Source organism: Lithobates pipiens, unplaced genomic scaffold (genome assembly GCF_037356315.1).
Source record: "Lithobates pipiens isolate NorthernLeopardFrog02 unplaced genomic scaffold, aLitPip1_a1.2 Scaffold_19, whole genome shotgun sequence".
NCBI classification, from domain to species: Eukaryota; Metazoa; Chordata; class Amphibia; order Anura; family Ranidae; genus Lithobates; species Lithobates pipiens.
The window spans coordinates 347,318,107-347,340,901 of NW_027507764.1; the positions used below are offsets into that span (position 1 = coordinate 347,318,107).

At 45.3% G+C, this 22,795-nt stretch overlaps 1 protein-coding gene across 3 annotated transcripts in view; it reads left to right on the forward strand.

Annotated features, from left to right (window-relative positions):
- The first annotated feature begins 5,598 nt into the window (after positions 1-5,598).
- Positions 5,599-22,795, forward strand: part of LOC143996871 (enoyl-CoA hydratase EchA19-like) — a 164,275-nt gene continuing 147,078 nt past the window's right edge. For 2 of the 3 annotated variants that reach the window (XM_077492160.1, XM_077492162.1), the window contains exon 1: positions 5,599-5,739. In XM_077492160.1, coding sequence (XP_077348286.1) covers positions 5,616-5,739 — 124 coding nt within the window. In that variant the 5' untranslated portion in view covers positions 5,599-5,615. Of the gene's footprint in view, positions 5,740-10,357; positions 10,433-22,795 lie in introns of those variants that run through there. The other variant, XM_077492161.1, reaches the window with a different exon arrangement.

A 22,795-nucleotide genomic window follows, 5' to 3' on the forward strand; every position in this document is an offset into this window, starting at 1 on the left:
TGGTGAGGTGGTGTTTGTTGGGCACAGTGAGGTGCCGTTTGCTGGGCACAGTGAGGGGCATTTTTTGGGCACAGTGAGGCATTTGCTGGGCACAGTGAGGCGGCATTTTTTGGGCACAGTGAGGCATTTGCTGGGCACAGTGAGGCGGCATTTTTGGGGTGCAGTGAGGTGGCGATTTCTGGGCACAGTAAGGCGGCGTTTGTGGGGCACAGTGAGGCGTATTTATTGGCAGAACAATGTACTGTATATGTAGGCAGTCGCTCTATCTCTCCCTCCCAGCAAGTCTCCACCCACTTGAGTCCATAATGCGCTACTAACAGCTTGAAGCCATAATTTTTCTTGACCAGTGAAGAAAATCGTGGGGTGGGCGGGGCTGCTGCTGACGTTCTAACCATCTGTTCAGCTCCACCCGCCCACCCGCAAGTCTCCGCCCACTTGAGGCTAGAATTTTTCCTCCACCGTGAAAATAAATATACTGCGCATGCACTGTTAATGTCAGGGAATTGGCGCATGCGCGGTAAAGGTCCGCCGTCAGCTGTTTCAGTGACGGAGCCGCACCAGAAGTGACGGGGTGAGATGATTTCAAAAGTCGCAGGAAATTTTACAACACCGGGAACACTGCTCGCCACTGATGCTGGTAAACAGCCATTGGCCGTTTACCACGCAATCGGCTGTGATCATTCCAAACGCAGCCACTGTGCCCAAATGCAGACACTGTCCCCAAACGCAGACATTGTCCTCAAACGCAAACACACTGTCCCCAAATGCAGACATTGTGCCCCAAACGCAGACATTGTGCCCCAAGCGCAGACACTGTCCCCAAACGCAGACATTGTCCTCAAACGCAGACATTGTCCTCAAACGCAGACACTGTCCCCAAACGCAGACACTGTCCCCAAACGCAGACATTGTGTCCCAAACGCAGACACTGTCCCCAAACGCAGACATTGTGCCCCAAACGCAGACACTGTCCCCAAACGCAGACATTGTGCCCATATTCTGCTGATTTAATAAATACACTACATATTGGTGCTGCCGATGATATAATAAAGCCATCGCCCGCCCGAGTCTATCAATTTTCAGCACCAATAAGAATGTGCTTGAGTACATAATTTTTATCGACCTGTGAACAAAGATGCCGCGCATGCACGATTGCTGTTAATAGCTGCTGAAGCCATAATTTTTCTCGACAGTAAACAAAGATCCCGCGCATGCGCGATTGCTGTTAATAGCAGCTGAAGCCATAATTTTTCTCGACAGTAAACAAAGATCACGCGATTCAGGGGCATGTTAGTGGGGTTGGCGGGGCTGCTGCTGACGTTCTAAGCATCTGTTCAGCTCCGCCCTCCCACCCGCAAGTCTCCACCCACTTGAGTGTAGAATTTTTATCCACCGATTAAATAAACATCCTGCGCATGCGCCGTTAATATCAGGGAATTGGCGAATGCGCGGTAAATGCCCACAGTCAGCTGTTTCAGTGACGGAGCCGCACTGGAAGTGACGGGGTGAGATGTTTTCAGAAGTTGCAGGAAATTTTACAATGGTACTTGACAGCCCGTACGGCCAATGTCAGAGAGGAAACTACAACAGCAACTTCGTTACCTTACACTCTGTGCCGCTGTTCCGTCAGATTAGGCGACCCATCAGAATTGGTAACGGAAGTGACGTATTCTCGCTGCCATTTTACCACACCCTGCACTCCTCCATAGTAACTATACACCGAGAAGGGGGCAAGCGGACATCTTGTTACACCCACCGGAGTTTTACATTTTCACTTATTTTTAACAGTAAAGTGAGTTTATATAGTGAAACACAGTACTTAGAATTCCGTATGACTGGTTAGATGTTGCATTTTAAAAGCAGCTCATCTCATAGGTTTGCTAATCTGACAGAAGTTCGCTGCTTTTAAAATACAACATCTAACCAGTCAGACGGAGTTCTAAGTACTGTGTTTCACTATATAAACTCACTTTACTGTTAAAAATAAGTGAAAAATGTAAAACTCCCGTGGGTGTAACAAGATGTCCGCTTGCCCCCTTCTCGGTGTATAGTTACTATGAAGGAGTGCGGGGTGTAGTAAAATGGCAGCGACAAATACGTCACTTCCGTTACCAATTCTGACGAGTCGCCTAATCTGACGGAACATCGGCACGGAGCGTAAGGTAACGAAGTTCCTGTTGTAGTTTCCTCTCTGACATTGGCCGTACGGGCTGTCAATGGACTTGTGCGCCGTGTTAACCCTTTCAGTAGCAGCAGTCATTTTCATGTGACTTTCATATTATTTATGATGGCGGTGCCTGGGTTATATGTGGGGGGGGGGGGCAGGGGACATGACTTTTCTGTGGTGGTGTTCTTCAGTGGAAAGCAATAAAAGAAGTGTGCAGAAGCTGAATGTGACATTGTTTTACCTACATTACCACTAGCCTGCACAATAAACCTGACCTGGATTCACACTGATGTGGTGTCGGACATCGCATGTGAGTCGCACCACATGTCTGTGCAGATCACATGCGATGTCTGTGCAGTGCAAATTCATCCACGCAGTTTGTATGGTTGAAAGTGCATTTCATTCTCACCAATATGGTGCAGGACTGTTTTTTTTTCTTTCTCTGGAATTGGATTGCATGGGTGTTCAAACCCATGCGATCCGATTCCCCAGTTCGCACTGCGTTCTGCGAACTGTCATTAACTTTCTGTTGACACCCGCTGTGGTTCACCAAGAGCAGTGTGAACTGCCTGAGATTCAGATGCATTGCGAGGAACTTGCACAGGAATCGCAGTGGTTCCCGCATTGCACCAGTGTGAACCCAGCCTGATGGTTCCAAACTCAGCAGGGACTGGCTGAGATTCCAACTATGGGCAGGCTAATTGTATCCAGGTCAATCCATCCATCGACTTGGCTACAACCGGCATGCCAGATTACATGGCTTTAGCCTCTAATAATAATCACTGTGTTCTCCAAGCAGGGACGGCTCCTGGCAACCCCCCTCCCCCTCCTGCTAGTAGAAAACAATAGCTTTGTGGAGGAGATTCCCTCATCAACACGGGCGCAATCCGTGGTTGCAGGAAAGAGAATCGCACCATCTTTGATCTGCCTAAAACGTGGTACCATGCAGGATGGTGCAGTGTCAGCTCTGGCAGAGAGCAGTGCGGCTGGTTCTTCTAATGCAGTGGCATTCAGTCTGGCAGACATGCTGCATTTTTCTACACTGCAACCAAGTTACCACCCCCCCACACACACACACACACACACACACACACACACACACACAACATTTTTATACTGACAAAGCATAAAAATTTACTGATAGGGCATTTATTTACTGACAACCTAACATTGACAGAAACTCTTATTAGAAACAAAGAGATATACTATTTAACCACTTGAGCCCCCTCCCACCCCCCGCTACAGTACATGTACCGCGGTGGGGCGGCACGTGCAGGCACAATTACGTACCTGTCCGCCATTTGCCTACACGGGTTTAGGAGAGCACTCTAAACGGGTTGTCCCCCGCGACTGCCGGACACAGCGGATTGCAGATTCTGGTGATCATGTGATCCCTATGCGATCACATGATCACTATTAATAGTGAGGCAAAAGTGTGGCACTAACTTGTGAGTTAGTGCCACACTTTTTCCTCAGTATTAATTAGATTACAAAGGGGTTTATTCCATTTAAAAAAAAGGTAGCTGCACTCATGTTTATTTAATATTTATTAATTTTTGGCACCATCACTTGTCACATTATTTACACCACATGATCACAATGTTACCTAAGCTGTTATGATTGAATTCATTCATAACAGCTGTGTTGCCTATGCTGTGATTGGCCCACACCTATCACATGGTACCTGGGCCAATCACAGCCCCCTGTACCATATGATTAGCTGTAGCCAATCACAGATCACTAGTGATCACAGTTGTCAAGAATGGTTGACCCATTCACGACAGTTGAAAACGTTGCTGTTACAATGTACATAGTAGTAGCGTTACTATGGTGAAAGTATGTAAACAAAAAAAAAATTGTTAATGGAAAAAAAAGGAATAAAAAAATTCAGTATTTTTAACATACTGCAATCAGTCAGTTTCCCGTTGTTGTGACAAAAGGATCAACCTGGCAGAATGCGCAACCCTCGTCACTTCCTGTAAGGTGGAATCAGCTGGAGCTCCAAACCCCGTGCACTGCGCAGGTGCAACCCGTCATACATTCCTTCACTGGCTGACGTCAGTGCACCGAGGAATGTGCCTGACAAAATGCTCGACCGACTACATATCCTATAAATGCTGAAAGATGTGAGTGGGACAATTATTAACACAATAGTTCAAGGCTAGTAACTTGGATGATCTTAAAGTGCAAGTCCAGTCAAGTACTAACTATACATAAATCTTCTCCCACCCCTGTTCTAAGTCCTATTCTAACTACCCTGTAGAGGAAAGATGTCTACACTTACCTATTCTGAGGGTGCTCCGGTCCAGTGACATGATCGGCTCCCAGCGCCAGCTTCAGTGTAGCGGAGGAACAGCTGACAATGGATGCTCTGTAGTAAGGCTATGAGTGACGTCACCACAAGGCCCTGCAGCTGTTCTCTAGCCATAACAGGAAGTAAGGGTAAGTGAGGGGATCCTTGGTCGTCATCAGAAATGGTATCCTCATTGGATGATTTCACCCCCATTCCTGTTCTGGTGACAATCCAAAATTTGTGATTTTCTTTCACTTTCACTCTTGGTAATAATGGTAAACAAGACAAATAGGAAGGCCGAATCTCTAATGGGAACACAAAAAGCAATAAAATCCTGACAGCTGTTCCAATCCTTCTCCACTCTATACACAGTTATGCTTTTAAACCCTCAAGAGGAGGAGGTTGATACCTTAGATTGTCCTATTTGTTCTTTAAAATTGTCCCTTTCTGTCTTCTACGGCAAGTCCCCAAGCCTTTGCCCTATCCCCACCTATTTGATGGTGTCTACTTTAGCTGAGTAGGCTAAAGAAATACCTGTCTATGCCCTTTGCTGATCTGGGTGCGTCTATAGACACACACACTGCTTGCCAGGCCATGCCCATCCTCTCACCTTTTTCCAATAATTTGTTCCTACCTATGTGCTTCTAAAGCCCCATACACACTATCAGATTTTCTGCTGATTTTTGTCTTCAGATTTACCAAAACCGTGTAGTACAAGGGCCTACCTGATTGCATACAAATTGAAACTCCTAAGGTTTGACCTCATATTATATGGCTTTGGTAAATCTGAAGACAAAAATCAGCAGAAAATCTGATCGTGTGTATCGGGCTTTACATTTAAAGTATTATGTCAGAATAATGAGTATGCAGCCATTGCAGACTGTGTAGTTTTGAAAATGTTGTCTTTGCAGACAAATTAAAGTAGGATAGACTTTTTCTGCTAACTTGAAGTGTTAGTTCACATTTAATGATATTTGCAAATACAGTGTATAACACTCTACTGAATTGTGGCTTTCAAGTGGTCTGGTTTTTAGTGCTTCTGAAATCTCATCAAGATTTGCACTTCCAAAATGTTGCTGTACTTATGTGAGCTTTATAAGCCAACTAATAATGTTGTGAATTTCCTTTTCATTCAGCGCTCCATCCAGTTTTGGGATGCTTGTAAACCGTGTATTCAGACCACAGGTCTGGAAATCCTGGACATTGTCTTCAGAAGCCTTCACTGCTGTATTTTCTAGTAAGAAAAGGCTGTACTCCAGTAATTGTGACCAGTCAAGAGGTATGTACCCCAGAAACCCTAGAATTTGTGTTTTAAGTGTCACGCTAACATAAACCTGTTATAATTAAGAAAAAAAAATATGTTGCTAAACCTAATTGTCAAGGTATCTACTGTAGAATATCTGGGCACTTTCATGCTTAGGGTCCGCAGTGACAGGATAGTTACAGTTCCAACTAGAGATGCAGAACAGTGGTGTAGGGATGTATGATCTGGTAAGTAAATACAAAAAAATCGAAGTAATCATAGGACTATTATTGCTCCCACTAACACATATGATATGCGGCTCATTTTTATTCCCACCGTCAGTGACAACATGGGGCTTATTTTACTTCCAGTGTCATTAAAGTCTGGAATAATACCTTGCTACCTTGCCCATATAGTTTTATTTTACATCCACTGACACCGACAATTGGTCTTATTTCACAGTACTTTTACTGACACTAAGCCCTTGTACACACAGTCGGAAATTCCAACGGAAAACGTCCGATCGGACCGCGTTGTCGGATAATACGACCGTGTGTGGGCTCCATCGGACTTTTTCCGTCTGAATGTCCGACCAACAAAGTTTGAGAGCTGGATATAAAATTTTCCGACAACATGATCCGATCGGACTTTGCACGATCGTTTGTAGAGAATTCCGATCAGACAAAGTGACACGCATGCTCAGATCAAATTATGAGACCAAAGCTATTGGCTACTAGCCTGAACGTAGTCCTGTCGTAACAAAGGAACGTCATCATGTTCCAAACGATCAGATTTTCCGATAACTTTGTCTGATCATGTGTATGAAACACCAGTTTTGGACAAAATCCGTCGTAAAAAATCAGACGGATTTTGTTGTCGGAATGTCCGACCATGTGTAGAAGGGCTAACAACGGAGTTTATTTTACTCCCCCTGACATTAATAAGGAGGATGAGCATGATACAGCAACAATACATTGGTGAGGGGCTTCTGAATTTGAAGCTTCCTGGAAAGGGTCTCTCCCTGTTATATTTTTTAAACAATATATTTTGTCGTTGCTGTATTCCTGACGTGGATTATTTCTACCATGCATGATTTAGACGTGGCCATCCACTGAACTTTTGGATACAATTGTTGGCCTTTTTAAAGCTGCTGTTTAATCTGGTCATATTTTGCCTTCCCTGGTTCCTTTTTTTCACCTAATCAACATGCTAATAAACTTACTAAATACAATCTTTCTATTTTCATTACATACCTTTTTTTTAGAACCAGTAATGCCATCACAGGGTGCTGTAGTTCTCTATGCAATGCATGCAGATGAAGGCTTGTGGAAGGGGCCCACAGGGTTCTGTACATAGCTTCCTGAAAACATCACACAAACAGCACCTTACCTCAGTACCCCTCTCAGGAGCCATCAGCCCTGATGCAAGCAGTGAGATGGCTTTTGGGAGAAGCCATACAAATATCAAAGTGCCTTGATGGGTGGATGTTGTCAGTTTGGAGGAGTGGGCATTCCTAGGCTGGCTGCTTTTGAATGCAGACCACCCTAGGTAACATCTCAATGATTAAAATAACTGAAATTCAATGGATGAAATGGGTGTCACAGGTTGCTGGATATCTTGCAGCCAAGAAGTAACACTGGCTGTATCTGACTTGCTGCAGCGTCTAACGCACGCTGTGAAAAGCTACAGTGTGCAGTGAAATCAGAGCAATTTCTGTACAAGAGAGGAGACTGTACAACTGTGCAGGAGTGAAGGTAAGCCTGGAGTTCATCTTTAAGTTGGAGACCACAGCTTTGGTAAATTAGGTATTCTAAAAAGTCAAGCAAAAATAAGGACGTTAACCTTAGCCCCTGAACCTTCCAAGTGATGTCAGCTCATTTATTTCTGTTCCAAGAGATACCTGTCTTCACTTATTCTTTTGTCATATGGGTCCCGAGCTTCCCTGAACCTTAGCTTGGCACATTGTACTCTAGGATGCAGGGGGCATGATGAGGCCAGAGTTCAGACCTTAGAGTTTGAGACTGCCATTTTCAATTAGAGTTGTCAGGCTATGTGTTTCCTTGAGATTATTAGTACAATGAAGAAAGTATGTACAAGCACCACTAAATACTTTTCATTAGCTTTGCTGGCCTAATATTTTTTTTTATTATTATTAAACTAGTTCATAGTCTTAAAGAGGAACTGCAATCTGCTCACATAATTTGTAATAAAAACATCTTTGCCATTCTGAAGCTTCCCTGCAACCACTCATATATGCATATTGCTTTTATATATACTGTGATTCTGTAGTTGCCAAATATGCTGCAGAAATCTCCCTCCACTAAGTTTGGCTGCAGCCATTTTAACTGTGGGCAGCTGAAGCTGCTGCCTGTTCACTTCCTGGATTTACACAGACACACAGAGGCACACCTCCAGCTCTGCAGCCCTGTAGCTCTCACTGGCCCTTTTATGACTCACACCCCCACTCCCTTTCTGGCAAACTCACACAAGAGTGAGAAAGGGAGCTGTGCATGATGTCATAAGCCTAGGCTTTTTACCAGACAAGAAACAGGAAGTGGGCTGTATAAGCTATTTACTGCCAGAATTTTTATTTGAACTATCCAAAGTTAAAACAACAAAGGCAGAAGAATTAATAGCTGAAAAGTTGAAAAAATGACTGAAGGTCCGCTTTAAGGCCTCATGCATTGTGTTGATTGGACATTGGAGCTCAACACTGCCCAGATCAGTGTATTTCTATGACAGGTACAGCCAGGTGTTTACAGTCAGGAAGCCTGTACAAAACAATGACAGTCTAACACGGTCCACAGCTGTCTGCGACTGTTCATAATGTATGTAATTTCACATGAAGCAATTATCTGCTTTTGAGGATGGATATGTGCAGCTGAACGAAGACTGTTCATATCCAGGTGCACATATCCGTCTCTAATTACAGGTATGTGAGAGAACCACTGCTCCAGGTAAGTCCACATATCCAAGAAAGCAGTCCCACCAGGAATGGAGAAACCCAGGCGCAGGCACGGCATATACTTGTTGCAAATAATTGAAGAACTCTGGATGGCCGCACTCCAAGATAAAGATAAATTCAAATGCCTTTTATTCGTGGAGCAGAATCACACAAAAGTGGGTCACAGCAAAGCAACAATAGTTAACGAGTTTCACACTACCAAGAGTGCTTACTCATGAGTAAGGCCATCCAGAGTTCTCTAATTACGGGTAGTTGATCCATGTGCTGTTACATGCGAACAGCCTTGGAGAGTGACAGCCTGTCATTGATTGGTACAGGCATCCTGCCCACTGCTGATCAAAAAAAAAAAGGAAATATCCACCATTAAACCTACTACCCGCTTAGAGTGGAAGAGGGATGTACAGGTCTGAGAGCCAATTAGGTGTGCTGATATAAGGAGACAGCAAAGAGAACAGAGAAATGACCTCATCAGTCTTCTGCTCTTTCACTGTCTATTCAGCAGGGAGGGGAGCAAACACCACAATATCTCTTTGGAGGTCTGATCGGGTCCACCTGTCTGTTGTTCAGGCAGACCCAATCGGACCCTCCATTCTTCTCTATGGCTAGTCAGATGTAAACGGACTTGTGCCCAAACTGGCAAAAACAATTGGATGGGGATCCATCTGGCTGGATCGGATGGCAGTCGGGTGTAAATGAACAGCCGGCCCATTTACATCAGGCTGCCCACAGAGCAGAGCGGGCTGTGTCCACTTTGTAAACACCTGTCATCGGCTGCTCAGCTCAGAAAAACAGAGTCTGGCCTGTGTGAAAGGGGTCTAGGTGTTATCCACCTGACTGTGCAGTGTCTTGGGGTTGTTTAAATCGCAGAAATGGATAAACAGAATAAAAAATCCTTTGACACTCCTTATTTGTAGTATTTTGTATGTTAGCTGTTGCCCAGAGCTCAGCAAGTGTAACTAGTTACAAAATGCACACAAAACAGATGAGTTAAAATATGTCCTTTAGGCCCTTTTCACACTGGGGCGGTGCGGGCGTCGGCGGCAAAGCGCCGCTATTTTTAGCACCGCTTTACCGTCGTTTTAGCGGCGGTATGCGGCTGCTAGCGGGGAGGTTTTAACCCCCGCTAGCGGCCGAAAAGGGGGTTAAAACTGCCCGCAAAGCACCGCTGCAGTGGCGCTTTGCCGGCGCTATAGCCGAGCGGTTTAGGAGCGGTGAATACACCACTCCTTCACTGCTCCAAAGATGCGGCTAGCAGGACTTTTTTCACCGTCCTGCCAGCGCACCAATCCAGTGTGAAAGCCTTCCGGCTTTCACACTGGAGTGAAAGGGGCCAGTTTTTTTCAGGCGCTACACAGGTGCTATTGTTAGCGATGTAGTGCCTGAAAACCTGCCTCGGTGTGAAAGGGGCCTAAGTATGCCTTCCCATGCTAGTTCCAGTTACCATAAAATGTGCGCCATAGTCTGTACAGAGCCAGCTACAGGCTAGACTGGAAGGCCTTTTCACATATTTTCTGTGCACTAAAAGTGGGATGTTGGTGCCATCATGATGCCTGGCACAGTACTGGCACTGTGGCCCAGAACTGTGTCCTTACACATGCAGGTAGAACATTACAAAAGTATACAGTGAGAATGACAGTGCAGATTGTTATCAGGTGAGCATTTGAACTGTGGATAGCTTAGTAGTGTGAACTCTGTTCATGTGAGCAATTTCTGAGGTTTGCAGAATACACTTTTCTCAAAGGCTGAAGTGATCTGTTCAGTCAGGTATATTTTGTATGTGATATTATCTTCTTGCAAAATTATTTACTACCATGGCAGATTGTTATTATGAGAACTGCATTACTGACCTTATTCGAATTTTAAAATGTAAAGCTATAACAGTTAGGAATCTTAATTATATCTCAGGTCCTAACATCTATTCTGAGAATCAAAACAAGCATATAGATGTGTATGATTTTCTGTTAATTGGTGATTATTCGTAAAAGTGAGTAAACTCAAAAACAATGGGTAAAAATACAAAAACTGCTGTATGAGTTGCAAACTGTTGTCATTTTGCAAATTTAGTTTTGTTCCACAGTATTGTGAATTCCTATTGATTAACCTGGGCAGGAGCCCTGTATGAGTATGTCTGATCTCCACTCTAAAACCAGGTGGAAATAGTATTATGTTCATGGTGATGTTGTACATTAGCAGTAATTCACAAAAGTGAAGTACACCCCTCACATTTTTGTAAATATTTTATTATATCTTTTCATGTTAGAGACAATAAATCTCTTTGCATTCAAGAAGCGTCTGACAACACTGAAGAAATGACAGTTTGCTACAATGTAAAGTAGTGATTGTACAGCTTGTATAACAGTGTAAAGTTGCTGTACCCTCAAAATAACTCAACACACAGTCATTAATGTCATTAATGTCTAAACCGATGGCAGTAAAAGTGAGTACACCCCTAAGTGAAAATCTCCAAATTGGGCCCATTAAGCCATTTCCCCTCCCTGGGGTCATATGACTCGTTAGTGATACAAGGTCTCAGGTGTGAATGGGAAGCAGGTGTGTTCAATTTGGTGTTATCGCTCTCTCACTCTCTCATACTGGTCACTGGAGGTTTAACATGGCACCTCATGGCAAAGAACTCTCTGAGGATCTGAAAAAAATAATTGTTGCTCCACATAAAGATGGCCTAGGCTATAAGAAGTTTGCCAAGACCTTGAAACTGAGCTGCAGCACAGTGGCCAAGACAATACAGCGGTTTAACAGGACAGGTTCCACTCAGAACAGGCCTCGCCATGGTTGGCCAAAGTGATTCAGTGCACGTGCTCAGCATTATATCCAGAGTTTGTCTTTGTGAAATAGACGTATGAGTGCTGCCAGCATTGCTGCAGAGGTTGAAGGAGTAGGGGGTCAGCCTGTCAGTGCCCAGACCATATGCTGCACACTGCATAAAATTGGTCTGCATGGCTGTCATTTCAGGAGGAAACCTCTTCTAAAGATGATGCACAAGGAAGCTTTCAAACAGTTTTCTGAAGACAAGCAGACAATGGATTACTGGAACCATGTCCTTTGGTCTAAGGAGACCAAGATAAACTTATTTGGTTCAGATGGTATCAAGCATGTGTGGTGGCCACCAGGTGAGGAGTACAAAGACAAGTGTGTCTTGCCTACAGTCAAGCATGGTGGTGGGAGTGTCATGGTCTGGGGCTGCATGAGTGCTGTCAGCACTGGGGAGCTACAGTTCATTGAGGGAACCATGAATGCCAACATGTACTGTGACATACTGAAGCAGAGCATGAATCCCTCTCTTCAGAGACTGGGCCGCAGGGCAGTATTTAAGCATAAAGATCCCAAACACACCTCCAAGACAACCACTGCCTTGCTAAAAAAGCTGAGGGTAAAGGTGATGGACTGGCCAAGCATGTCTCCAGACCTAAACCCTATTGAGCATCTGTGGGGCACCCTCAAAAGGAAGGTGGAGGAGCGCAAGCTCTCTAACAGCCACCAGCTCCGTGATGTCGTCATGGAGGAGCAGAAGAGGACTCCAGTGGCAACCTGTAAAGCTCTGATGAACTCCATGCCCAAGAGGGTTAAGGCAGTGCTGGAAAACAGTGGGGGCCACACAAAATATTGACACTTTGGGCCCAATTTGCACATTTTCACTTTTGTTGCCAGTGGTTTAGACATTAATGGCTGTGTGTTGAGTTATTTTGAGGGGACAGAAAGTTTACACTGTTATATCAGCCAGGAAGCTGCCCATGGGATGTACTTGGGCATTCCAACATGACAATGATCCAAAACACAAGGCCAAGTTGACCTGTCATTCACTACAGCAGAAAAAAGTGAAGGTTCTGAAAAGGCCATCTCAGTCTCCTGACCTCAATATCATTGAGCCACTCTGGGGAGATCTCAAACATGCAGGTCATGCACGACAGCCCAAGAATTTACAGGAACTGGAGGCTTTTTGCCAAGAGGAATGGGCAGCTTTACCATCTGTGATTTAAACACAGTTGATCGATAATACAGTTGTGTGAAAAAGTATTTGCCCCCTTTCTGATTTTTTATTTGTCACACTTAAATGATTCAGATCATCAAACAAATTTTAATAATATACAAAGATAACCAGAGTAAATACAAAACGCAGTTTTTTAAATTATGGTTTCATTTATTAAGGCAAAAAAGCTGTCCAAGCCTGCCTGGCTTTATATGAAAAAGTAATTGCCCCATAAACCTAATATCTGGTTGTGCCACCCTTGGTGGTAACAACTGCAATCAAGCATTTGTGATAACTGGCAAGGAGTCTTTCACATTGCTGTGGAGCATTTTTGGCCTCTTATTTGCAGAATTGTTTTAATTCAGCCATATTGGATGCATGAATGGCCTGTGTAAGGTCATGATACAGCATCACAATTGGATTTAAGTCCGGGCTTTGACTAGGCCACTCCAAAACCTAAATTTTGCTTTGTTTGAACCATTTGGAGGTGGACTTGCTATTGTGTTTCAGATCATTGTCCTGCTGCATAACCCAAGTGCACTTGAGCTTGAGGTCACAAACTCATGGCCGGACATTCTCCTTTAGGATTTTCTGATAGAGCTCAAAATTCATGGTTCCATCAATTATGGTAAGTTGTCCAGGTCCTGAAGCTGCAAAGCAGCCCCAGACCATCACGCTTCCACCACCATGTCTGACTGTTGGTATGATGTTCTTGTTATGAAATGCTGTATTAGTATTATGCCAGATGTAACGGGACTCAAACCTACCAAAAAGTAAAATTTTAGTCTCATTAGTCCTTAGGATATTTGCCTAATAGTCTTGGGGATAATCAAGATTTTTTTGGGTAAATGTATTCTTTTTGGTCAGCAGTGGCTTTGACCTTGTAACTCTCCCATGGATAGTTTACAACCGTCTTAGCTCTTAAATCAGTGAAAATAACCTTCTTGACCCCTGACTGCCTTACTAAAACTCACTAATGATTTACTAACTGCTAAAACCAACAGCCAGTACTCCATTCTCCTATTACTTGACCTCTCTTCATCCTTTGATACTGTTGACCACCCGCTCCTTCTCAATAAACTCCATTCCTTTGGCCTCCAAGATTCTGCTCTATCCTGGTTCTCTACCTATCTATCACAGCGCTCCTTTAGTGTTACCCACAACTCTGTCTCCTCCTCTCCATTGCCCCGCTCTATGGGGGTCCCCCAAGGCTCTGTTCTTGGACCCCTTCTCTTCTCTATGTACACCTCCTCCCTTGGTCGCTTGATAACTACTCACGACTTCCAATACCACTTATATGCCGATGACACCCAAATCTATCTGTCTACTCCTCACCTCACTCCTTCAGTCTCCTCTCGCATTACTAACTAACTGACATATCAGCATGGATGTCGGACCACTTCCTTAAACAAAATCTCTCTAAAACTAAGCTAAATCCCCCCCCCTCGCTTGTGCCCCCCTCCTTGACTTTTCCATCAAAATCAACAATGCAACTATCAGTCCCTCCCCTCACGCCAGGGTAACGGGTGTAATCCTAGACTCTGACTTGTCATTTCAGCCTCAAGTCCAATCATTGTCAAAAGTTTGTATAATTCACCTCCGTAACATCTTTAAAATTCGCCCCTTGTTAACAAATGAAACCACCAAGCTCCTCATTTACTCCCTTGTTATCTCTCACCTTCACTATTGCAACTCCCTTCTCATTGGCCTGCCTCGCCATAGGCTATCCCCTCTTCAGTCTATCATGAATACTGCTGCTGTGTGTGGAGACATATGCACACACACACACACACACACACACACACACACACACACACACACACACACACACACACACACACACACACACACTTTAAACCTCTGCATTCTGAGTATTGCCGTATGTGACCGATTGGAGAGACTCTTGTCACGTTCTGGGGAAAGCAGTCACCGGGCCAGGAAGTGAGGGGAAGCATCCCCAATGTGGACACAGGCAGCAATTAAAGTAATATTAAAGGCTTTTTTTTTTTGTTTCAAAATAACAAACATGTTATACCTACCTGCTCTGAGCAGTGGTTTTGCACAGTGCAGCCCAGATCCTCCTCTTCTCTTGCCCCTTGCCGGTGCTCCTGCCCCCTGCTTCCTGCCGAGTGCCCCCAAAGCAAGCAGCTTGCTATGGGGGCATGGCTAGGTCCCACCCCTCTCTCTCCTCATTGGCTTACCGACTTTGATAGCAACTAGAACCAATCACGCCCGCTGCTGTCTGTCTGCAGACAATGAGGAGGGAGAGTGCTGGACAGCTGCGGCTCTCATGCAACATTGCTCATTCGAGATGGGGCTCAGCTAAGTATTAGGGGGGCTGCTGCACACAAAAGGTTTTTTACCTCAATGCATAGAATGCATTAAGATAAAAAAAAAAACTTCTGCCTTTAGAACCACTTTAAAACATGTATGGAGAGAAAGTATGAGAACACAATCTGTAGAGTTTGGTCATAACCTTTTATTTTTCACAAAAAAGGTCTATCTGGCCCATTCTCTATGGCTTATTATTTCACTTAATGCAAGTTGACTTTCCTGGGAACCACACTGAGAGTCCACTAGGCAATAGAGAGCAGCTACGCTATACACTTCTACACTAACCACCACTTCAAATGCATGAAATCACAATCCAATGTTCCCGATTATGTGCCTATGATTGCAGTCTACTTAGGGAGTATGCAGGTGGAACCTGTCTCATTTAACCACTTGGGATCCGCGCTATTGCAAAATGACGGCAACAGCGCGGACCCACATTTCCGGGACTACGTCTATTGACGTCGTCCCGGATACGAGCGGCCTGCGCGCCCCCTGAGGGGCGCGCGCGGCGCGCTCTGTGATCGGCGAGTCCGTGAGACTCGCCTGATCACCGATCCGTGTAAGGGGTCGATCCCGACCCCTTATCACGTGATCAGCTGTCAGCCAATGACAGCTGATCATGTGATAAAACGGAGCCGGTAATCGGCTAGTATTCCTCCTCGCGCTGACAGCGCGAGGAGAAAAAAAAAAAGCCGATCGCCGGCGGCCGTGTTCGGGACATCAGTCCCGATCACGGCCAGCAATTTAAGCGGACACCTGCCCCCTGCCAGTGCCCACCTGCCACCCGCAGTGCCATCCTGAAATAAAGTAAGTGCCCCCCTGTCAGTGCCACCCAGCAGTGCCCATAGTGCCCACAGTGCCACCCAGCAGTGCCCACAGTGCCACCCAGCAGTGCCCACAGTGCCACCCACAGTGCCACCCAGCAGTGCCACCCACAGTGCCACCCAAAATCTGCCTCAAAGGTGCTGCACCCCAGTGCCGCCCATCAGTGCCCAGCAGTGCCGCCCATCAGTGCCCAGCAGTGCCACCTATCAGAGCCACCTATCAGTGCCACCTATCAGTGCCCATCAGTCCCATCTATCTGTGGTACCTATCAGTGCCCATCCGTGCCACCCATCCGTGCCACTTATCCGTGCCACCCATCCGTGCCATCTTATCTGTGCCCATCTTTGCCCATCAGTGCCGCCTTATCTGTGCCCATCGGTGCCGCCTTATCTGTGCCTATTAGTGCCGCCTTAACTATGCCTATCAGTGCCCACCAGTGCAGCCTATCAGTGCCCACCAATGCAGCCCATCGGTGCCCACCAATGCAGCCCATCAGTGCCCACCAATGCAGCCTATCAGTGCCGCCTAATCAGCGCACTTCAATGAAGGAGAAAAATGACCCGTTTGCAAAATTTTATAACAAACTATTAAAACATGATTTTTTTTTTTTTTTTATTTTGCATCTTTTTTTGTTTGTTTAGCAAAAAATAAAACTCCGAGCTGTAACTAAATACCACCAAAAGAAAGCTCTATTTGTGGGAAAAAAATGATAAAAATTTCATTTGGGTACAGTGTTGTATGACCGCGTAATTGTCACTCAAAGTGCATCAGCGCTGAAAGCTGAAAATTGGTCTGGGACTGAGGGGGGTTTAAGTGCCCAGTAAGCAAGTGGTTAAAGCTTAGATATCTAGGGTCTAGTTTTGATGCACATGGCATCATGCAATGATCAAAGAAGCATTTTAAGGTTGAAGATGCCTGTGAGTCAGGCCAGGAATTTCTAAAGAGTGCCACCTTATTTGAAACCAATTGTTCCACTGCAGGAAAAATAATCAATTTTCAACTACTACAACTACTAATTCAGCTGTTTTATACTAAAAGAATTCTTCAAGAGACTCCAACCTTTTTTCTGCATAATACATGTATCTACAGTACAATCATAAATAGACTTTACAACTTTACTCTGTTGTCTACCTAGATATAGTTACAAAAATCTTGGTTGTCTCCATAAAGAGTATCTGTCACCTGACCAATGCTATCACATAGGGGGCTTGTTAAAAAATTAAGATATAACATAATTTTTTAGCAAAAAAATCCAGATTTTACTATGTTGAAGAAATTTAAAAATTGTGGTAATATGTATGATTGGTGCGCTAGCAAAAAGCCCTTGCTGTCCAAAAAGAAAATTTAGGCAAGACTACAGTTTGCCATTGAAAATCAAGGCAAAGACTAAAGCCAGCCATGATAAATCAAATTTGGTCGATTCAGCAGGAACCGGACACATTTCAATCTATCTATGGACAGGCCGGTTTTACTGAAGTCAATCCATCAGGTTGGGTTTTTTTTTTCACCTGGTCACTGCCGATGGCTATAGCTGCCAGCAGTGATCATTGTGTCCTGCTGGTGGAGAAGGCTCCCTGCTGGCAGAACTGTGTGGATGGGGGAATCATGCAATTTTCTTTCCTTTAACCTGTGATTAAAGGAAAGAAAATTGCATAATGTATGGCTTGCGCCTGCGTAAGCCAGGAACAACAAGTTGTGGACTGACCAATTGAAGATAAAGTTGTTTGGTAACAGTAGACATGTTTGGCCTGAAACAAAGACAGCATTTCAGACAAAGAACCTCATACCAGCTGTGGTGTGCCTTTGCAATAAGTTATTCAACAAAATTATCAAGAGATGTTATTGTATACTGAGAAAGTAGTAAGTACACTCTTGACATCAGAAGTTGTCACTGCCCCTTTTAGCAGAAGGGCCCACCAGTCTCTCACATTTAGTAAAATGTTGGATCACCACTTCATGCAAAATATGTTCAGTTGCAAGATGTTTGTGGGTTTCTGTGCATGACCTACATGATTCACATCCCTATACATCATTTCAGCTAGATTCTAATCTTCTCTTTGACTTGGCCAGCCTAAAAACCTCCATTACTTAAATCTTGGTGAATTTGTATTGGATCATTAGTGCATTAAAAGATCCTTTCCTGACGCATCATGGCAGCACACACACTGGGTTGTGACTCCGCCTCCACAACCTGATAGGACTGGTTAGCTATAAGATTTGAAGAGGAGTCCACCGTTGCATTCTCCTTTTTTTCCTCACCTGAATAGGTCAATACGTTTTGCGATCGGTTAGCATGGAACCCCTTACCGCACTACCCCAGCTAGGTTCAGCCTCTCCTACCTGGAAGTCCCTGTCCGTACGGTCTCTAAATGAGCCATAACGCTGGGAGCCCCACTCTGGTGGTCTCAGGGGCAAAATTACAAATCAGCGGACTTTTAAGAGAAAAAACCTTAAAAAGGTTTTAATAATTGCAGCGGTCTCCCCCCTCCTATTTGTTGTGCTTCCACTTACCTCCCAGGCATGCCTCCCTTTCTGCCTACTTTCCGTTTTCAGTTTTCTTCTCTTTTTTTCCTCTTTTTTCCCCCTCTGGGCACGCTGAGCCCTGTAGTTCCACGGCGCTGTGACCTCTCCATCATGGCGGTTCCGTTCGGACGCTCGGCGCTCAGGAAGTGACGTTTTCCCCTTGCCCTCTGCATTTGCCAGCATCCAAGATGGCGCAGGACGGCGCGGCCGGCCAGTGCGCATGCGCGGCGGTGACGTCACTCCTCCGGCGACGGCGGGCTATTTAAAAAATTTAATTTTCGTTTTGAAGTGCTGCTTGTGCTTTCCACATCATCTACCATCCTGATCTCTGCACACAGCCTGCTGCCTTGCAAGACAAGTCCTCCTGATCTCTGGTAAGCCTTTTTTCTATCATCTTTATGTACTTTGCCATTCTTTTCTGTGTCTGCACCTTCTGCCCATACTCTGCATTGGCTCTTACACTGAAAACCTCTGGTCACAGGTGTACTCTGTTCTTCCCTATGGAGACCGCTGCCTTAGTAGACCATCCTAGAACCACAAGGTAAGGGGACGTATGGATTGGTAAGTAGTGAAGAGGAGAAAAAGAGAGCACTGCCACTAATACCTTTCATTTTGGTAGCTCTGGCAGGTCATCGGGGTCATCCCATTCTAAAAGAAAGGAACGTTCCCCCTCAAGACACTCTCACTCTCGGCGAAGTCGGTCAAGGTCTTCCCGTCATCGCAGAGAAGCGTCATCCTCACACCGAGAGGAGCACCATACCCGTCCTGCGGTTAATACCTGCTGGGTCTGTGGAGCGCAAGCATTACCTAGTAAGCTTGTCTGCCAAATCTGTCTGGAGGAAGCAACTCGGGACAAGGAAGCTGACGCTAGAGAAGCCTCCAATATTATAAGAGACTCAGTTAAAGAAACAATCCTACAGGTGACAGCTTATGATCCAATCAGGTCATCTAACTCTGCCTCAACCTCTCACACCCCTCAGGATCCAGATGACTCCCCAGAGGATGAGGATCCCCTGGCCCCTACAGTTTTCGACTTTGCATTAATAAACCCATTTGCGAAATCGGTTAAGGAGGCGATCGGTTGGGAGGAAGAGAGAGACGTCCCGCCTAAGTTACGGAAATACTTCCCTAACCTAAAAAAAGACCCTGAGGTCTTCCCCTTTATTGAAGAGCTAGAGGAGCTCATAAAAGATGAATGGCAAAAACCAGAAAAGAAGTCCGGCTTAAACAACAGATTAGCGAAGCTCTATCCCCTAAAAGAGCCAGCAGTGAACCCTCTTATCTCCGCTCCCGTGGTAGACTCCTCACTGATGCGCTTAGAGCGCCATGTAACCCTACCAATAGAAGACACCGTAACCTTTAAGGATGTGATGGATCGCAAAATCGATCTCGTCCTTAAGAAAGCCTACTCAGCAGCGGGGGGGGCCTGTAGACCAGCAATTGCTCTAGCAGCGGTCGTAAGAGCCATCACCTCCTGGACGTCTGGCGTTGAAAAATTAATTGTAGAAGCAGACCAAGACAAAATTATTTCAGCACTGCAGGAACTCAGCCTTGCGGGTGATTTCGTAGTGGAGGCGGCGGTGGACGTTATACGGTCCTCAGCAAGAGCAATGCTAGCCTCAGTAACTTCCAGAAGAGCTCTCTGGCTAAAACCTTGGGTTGCTGATGCAACTTCCAAATCCAGCTGGTGTAAGATCCCTTATGATGGCACTAACCTTTTTGGTTCAAAACTAGATTCCGCAATATCAAAGGTCACGGGAGGAAAATCGGGTCTAAGATCCAAGCAACAAAAATCTTTTTGATGCCACGCATGCCCAGCCCGCAATAGTAGGTGCGAGGCTGAGGCTATTTGCCCAAGTATGGATAGACAAAATAAAGGAACCCTGGGCGATATCCACCGTTCAGCAAGGTCACAGGTGGAAGTTCAAGCGAAAACTGCCAAAAAACCACTACAGACCTACCAAACTACCCTTTTCGCGCCTGAAACGAAAGCTTTTGGTCAGATACATTATGGAGTTGCTCCAGAAGCAAGCAATCTTAGAAGTTCCACAGGAGCAGAGAGGAGAGGGGTTTTACTCTCCCCTTTTCTTGGTGTCAAAGAAAACAGGAGACCTGAGGCCCGTGTTGGATTTAAAAAAGTTAAACCAAATGATTCTAGTCGAATAATTCAGGATTGAGAGTCTCCAATCAATATTACTAACAATAGGGGAGAAAGATTGGATGCTCTCGGTCGATTTGTCCGACGCTTATCTACACATTCCAGTGCATCAAACCTTTTAAAAGTACCTACGCTTTGCGATAGGCAGGCAACACTTTCAATTCAAAAGCCTCCCATTTGGGATATCAACGGCACCCAGGACCTTCACAAAGGTGTTACTTCCGGTTATAGCACTATTGAGAGAAAGGGGTCTAAGAGTCCTACACTATCTCGACGATATTCTTCTTCTAGCAGACAATCGAGAAACACTTCTACGACATCGTTCAATTCTGATTTCCACGCTCCAGCAATTCGGGTGGATAGTGAATTGGAGGAAGAGCAGCCTGGTCCCAGTACAGAAGATGGTCTTCCTAGGAGTCGAATTGGACACCAGATCCAACACAGCAGGGCTTCCCCAGGAGAAACTTCATCCTCTTATCCGCAAAGTGAGAAAGCTACTATCAGTAGACCACCTGTCTGCAAGAAAATGCTTAAGCGTTCTGGGCTCAATGTCATCAACCTTTCTAATGGTTCAGTGGTCTCAATGGAACTCGAGGGTATTCCAGAATTCGTTCCTAAAACAATGGAACGGGGTGTCAATGTCACAACAAATAACAATCACCAGGACAGTCAAGGAGTCAGTACGATGGTGGACTCAAACCAGCAATTTAACACGCCGTCGTCCCATCGTTCATCCACTCCCAGAAATAGTAACGTCGGATGCCAGTTACCTTGGCTGGGGAGCGTATCATCTAGATCGGGGAGCACAGGGCCGCTGGCCCTTCTGTCCACAAGGGATAGTCTCAAACGTTCTGGAACTCAGGGCTGCATGGCAAGCACTTCTAACTTTCAGTCCCCTCCTCTCAGGGAAGAGTGTCCTCCTGCGTATGGACAACACAGTGGCTGTGAATTATGTCCACAGGCAAGGGGGCACCAGAAGCAAGGTCCTAATGCAGGAGATACGACCTATAATCGAGTGGGCTCAAGTCTACCTGACGGATCTGAAGGCAGTATACGTACCCGCGATTCACAACCAACTTGCGGACGACCTAAGTCGAATATTTATTTCAAACAACGAGTGGTCTCTCAGTCACAAGGCCTTTACTCTTCTGACACGCAAATGGGGTGTTCCCGATATGGATCTGGCAGCAACTCCAGCGAATCGCAAATGTACTCGCTTCTTAGCAAGGACCGCCTATCCAGCAGCAACAGGGATCGACTGTCTCCACCATCCTTAGGAATTTCGCCTAGGTTACATATTCCCTCCGGTGTCCTTGATAGCCAGGTTTCTGGCCAGACTGAGGACTTCGTCTTCCACGGTAATAGCAGTGTTGCCCTTCTGGCCCAGAAGACCATGGTTTCCGACCATCCTGCAATTGAACACAGAAGAGCCTCTCCCACTTCCGCTGTTCCCAGACTTGCTCTCACAAGGGAAATTTCTACACCTGTCACCAGAGCGATTACACCTGACGGCTTGGAAACTGAAAGGGAAAGGTTGCTAGATCAGGGTTGTTCATTAAGAGTAATATCCACCTTACAACAAGCAAGGAAGAAATCGACAAACAACATATATAATAAGATTTGGAAAAAAAAATCCGCAATAGCCCAACTACAGTCCTGGAACCCCCTTTCTCCATCAGTCTCTCAGGTGTTAGAATTTCTACAACTAGGTCTAGAGAAAGGTTTAAGGTCAAGCACCTTAAAAGTTCACGTCTCTGCCATATCCGCAATGACAGGAATCAAGTGGGCTTTAAACCCCCTCATCATTCAGTTTCAGAAAGCATGCCTAAAAATAAGGCCTCCTAGAAAACCAATTTTTCCGACCTGGGACCTGTCGATCGTCCTGGAAGCTTTAACAAAAGAACCTTTCTCGACGGGGGGATCAATATCCCTATGGGACTTGACACTAAAACTATCATTTCTAGTTGCAATCACATCGGCCAAAAGGGTCTCCGAGCTGCAAGCTCTATTAATCAAAGAACCACACCTATTTTTTTCCCAGACAGGGTCGTACTCAGACCTTCGGAACAGTTTGTGCCAAAGGTAGCATCCAGCTTCCACTTTAATCCGGAGATCAATCTTCCTGTTTTTCTCAACACAGACGGAAATCCACACCCTCTGGACGTGAAGTCTGCAATATCTGCCTACCTGGAGGCTACCGCTCCATTCAGGAAGTCAGAAAACCTCCTGGTCATTCCGCATGGCGCCAAAAAAGGTCAAGCGGCTTCTTCAAGGACAATATCCTCATGGTTGATTAAAGTCA